The 3,909-nt window shown below is 35.7% G+C and overlaps 1 protein-coding gene across 1 annotated transcript; it reads right to left on the bottom strand.

Moving 5' to 3' along the window:
* Window positions 1-459: 459 nt before the first annotated feature.
* On the bottom strand, window positions 460-2,453 carry LOC108679195 (osmotic avoidance abnormal protein 3-like; the record flags this gene model as incomplete). The annotated part of the gene is made up of 3 exons (XM_018167795.2): window positions 460-479; window positions 580-699; window positions 2,223-2,453. Coding segments are annotated over 3 exons (371 nt in total), but the record flags the coding sequence as incomplete, so codon positions are not given.
* Window positions 2,454-3,909: the final 1,456 nt, after the last annotated feature.

Here is a 3,909-nt window from a genome sequence, read left to right on the forward strand (position 1 = left end):
GATCTAACCCTTAACATTTTTCTAATTGAAATTCTTCTGAAATTCATTTTCAAGTTGCATTGATAGAAAATAATTTCAGTGGCCTGCAGAAATCTGGTGTAAGCTTCCAGTCTCTAATGTACAGCGAGTGTGCTTGAATGTCTTTGTATGTTTCAATCATAAATAAAGTAAAATTCATGCCTTCGGGTTAAAAAGGAAATAATTTCAGTGACCAGCACAAGTCTGGTCAGCTTCGAATCTCTGTACGGCGTGCGTGTTTGAATGCCTTTATATCTTTCAATCAGAATTAAACTAAAATTCAGGCCTGCTGGTTGAAAAGGAAATTATTTCAGTGACCTACAAAAGACTGGTAAGCTTCGAGTCTCGTTACGGCGTGTGTGTTTAAATGTCTTTGTATGTTTCAATCATAAATAAATTAAAATTCATGCCTTCGGGTTGAAAAGGAAATAATTTCGTGACCTGCAAAAGTCTGGTGAGCTTTGAGTCTCTGTCCGGCGTGTAGGTTTGAATGTCTTTGTATGTTTCAATAAGAATTAAAATAAAATTCATGCCTTCGGGTTGAAAAGGAAATAATTTCATTCGAGTCTCTGTACGGAATGTGTTTACTCTTGCCGTCGACGAGCGCTGATATGACGTTGCCCAGAGCGGAGAGCGAGAGATTGATTTTGGTTGCTTCTTTCAGTCGATCACCAGTCGCTCCTGAAAATGGAAACGCATTTCAAAATTGCACGATATGTGAAGGAAATGGCATAAAGAAATAATGAACGGCACTAACAAAAAGCGCAAAAGGAGAAAAAAATACTAAAATGCGTTAATACTCACCGAAATGCGGGTGCAAAGGAAATTAAATGCACTGAACCCCAGGTAATATCAATTAAAATAAAACACATGGAAGAGGCGAGAAGTTCATTAAAGAAGACACATCTTGAATTAAGGAAAATAAAACAAATGATCATCTCTGTTGCCTGCGGTCGGAAAAAAATGTCTATCGAGTTTAATTGATCAGCAGGTAAGAAGTACTGATTCTACTGTCATTCCAAAGGAAACAATACGTTTTCAAACGATTGTTGAAATTTTCTGCGACTCAGTTCCCATTCTCCCTCAAAAAAAAAAAAACACAAAAACACACACTCGACTCTTCTTCCTCTTTCCGAAATCGAATCATCAGGTTAGTGGACCTGGGTCACCAGAACCGATATCGAGACTAGGAAACTCCAGCGCCAAAAAGTCGAAAAAAAACGCAAATGCGTGGAACTCGAAAACATGGATTATAGAAAGGCTGTGGGAGGAGATTATTTTATATTTATGTAGCTTCGTAAAAATTGTAGTTACAGCTTATTGTCCCAACCGATTCCCTATCAACAGGCAAGCGATGCAGAATTTTTTTAATAAAATATTATACGCAGGAAAATATACGGTTGATTAACCATCTCAACGTTTGAACTAAGTTTGAGTTAAGAATTTCATAACCACGTAAAAATTCATCTGGTGTTCACCTGCTTTATATTTGTGTTTTCATGAGCAAATTTTTCGTTCCATCATGGAACTAAAATTATCAAGAGATTGTCAAAATACAATAGACCTCATCAACTGAAAATTATTTGGGCTCTTACAATGAAGTTTCGATTAAGGAAGAAAAAATTAATTGATTGAAAGAAGATCCGAGGCGACGATTTTTTTTAAGGATTATAATAGTGCAGAGATCAGCTCTTGAGAACTCCTCACGAGCCTCGGAAAGTAGAAAACTTTCTTCATTAACTCACCCCTAGTGATTTTGTAGTAAAAACTTCGTTACGAGCCGTCAAGTCAATATCTTCAAACATCAACGACTTGTAATTAAATCTCGAAAACTGCCGAGCTTCATCCAAAAACATTCGATAATTAATTTGGAGAAATTAAAATAACCTAGAAAACTTTGAGAAAAAATAAAGAAACGACAAATTTCTTCGTGAGCGTCGCTGAATCGATAAGTGAAACGATTTAATAATTATTGGCCGTGAATAAGAGAAACAAAATTTCAATTTCTAAGGGAAGGTTTCCATCAATAAATTTTGTGAGACCATCGTAGTCCTTGCTTCTTTTTACATGCCGTACAGTGGAAAATTGCCTCAAAAATTTTTTGAGCAAAATTAATGACATATAAATAATGCAACACTAACTGGCTTGCAAAATATAATTTATAAAAGAAAAAGACTCGAAATAAAACATTCAAAACCACTGACCTGTTTTGGCCTGCCGCTCACTTCCAGCCAAATCGACCAGGTTGAGTTTCCCCGACCGAATGGTGTCGTTTTCGCCTGTAGTGTTCATCATCTCGAGGCAGATGGTGAAGATGGAGTGTGAGCGAGAAGAATCCTTATTCATGAGCGTCGCCCCCGTCGAGCGGTTGCCCCAGCCTAACTCCATGAGACGCTCGCACTCCGTCGTGTTGTGTACAGGATGCTGGCTGAGGTCTGGGCAGCGAGGCGCGGCGGGGAAAGATGGAAAATATTGTTACGAGCATTAATCATATATGCAATAATGATTTAAAATCTACTGGAATGTAGATAATGTATTGCACAAATGATTTGAATGAAATTTATATTGAATTTTTACTATGTTGTGTGCGGGGGTGTTGACTGAGGTCTGGGCAGGGGGGACAGGTGCAAAACATTGGCACCGGCATGAAATAAATCTGTTATAACGACGCATGAAATTCTGCGATACGGACAGTACACAGACTTGAGTAAAACTTTAAAAATAGTGTAAAAAGTTCTCAGTTATTTAAAAGTGATTAAAATAGACTGACATAGGTGAGTGTTTCATAATGACAATGGTATCAAATAATCTTAAATCAGCAGCAAACATACGACAATGAGCATTAAAAGTAATTTTACTCGCGGAATGTATGAAAACATTGAATGGCTGCTCATGCCAGCCTAACTTCAGACGCAAAAAAACAATAGTAATGAAATAGTTATAAATTATATAATATGTGGCTAACGTGTATAATGAGATTGAATGTCTATAATCAATATAGACAGCCACTAGCGATCGAAAAATTTTGAGACCTGCACACTAAAAGCTCTCATTTATTTTCAGAACTTATCTGAAACACAGAAAAGTTAATATTCTGATAAAATATTATGTTTACCGTCGTAATGTAATTTATTCTCCTCAAAAGTTATCCTAATTTCATGGGAAGAAAAATTTCTGCTTCTGCATAATTTTTCCCAATCGCAATGGGACCAAAAATACCTTACCTCGACCTCGACAAAAATACCATTTCAAGATTGCTCAAGAGGTTCGTTCTCTGGAGCAGCTTGGAATTACGACGCAATCTCTTCATCAAAACAAGATTTAGAATTTTTCAACCACCAAAACAATTTTCTCAGGGTAAACGTAGAGGAAAAAAGTTTTAATTAAGCCACTGAACCCTAAATTTCTGATTTTTCGATTTAATGCTGGTGTCAAACCCAGGCAAAATGTCGTTTTCGTTCTTTCTTTTCGAAACTTATGAGTACATGAAAATTCGGCAACTTTTTTTGGAATTCATCAACAACATTGTCTGGAAACTAATTGAATGATCATTGTTAATGCCTAACTTAAATTAAATTGGAATATAACTACCTACAATAATGAATTAAAAACAGATAAATATATTAAATATAATAATATATATGTTCATATGTTCAAGTTATCCAACTTCAAATCCTGTTCCTAAAAGGAATTTAAAAGCAAAGAAAACGCCAAGAAAATTCACCATATCGATATTGAAAACGTTTCGGAGTCCAGCTCCATCATCAGTTCGAATAAACTAAAATGAATAAAATCACTTTAAAAGTCAAAGTTCAAAGACAGACATAAAACCTAAACAAGACCTAACATTATATCGAAATAAACAGGACTAGTTATGAACAACTTAGTCCT

Source organism: Hyalella azteca, unplaced genomic scaffold (genome assembly GCF_000764305.2).
Source record: "Hyalella azteca isolate HAZT.00-mixed unplaced genomic scaffold, Hazt_2.0.2 contig1597, whole genome shotgun sequence".
Taxonomy (NCBI): domain Eukaryota; kingdom Metazoa; phylum Arthropoda; class Malacostraca; order Amphipoda; family Hyalellidae; genus Hyalella; species Hyalella azteca.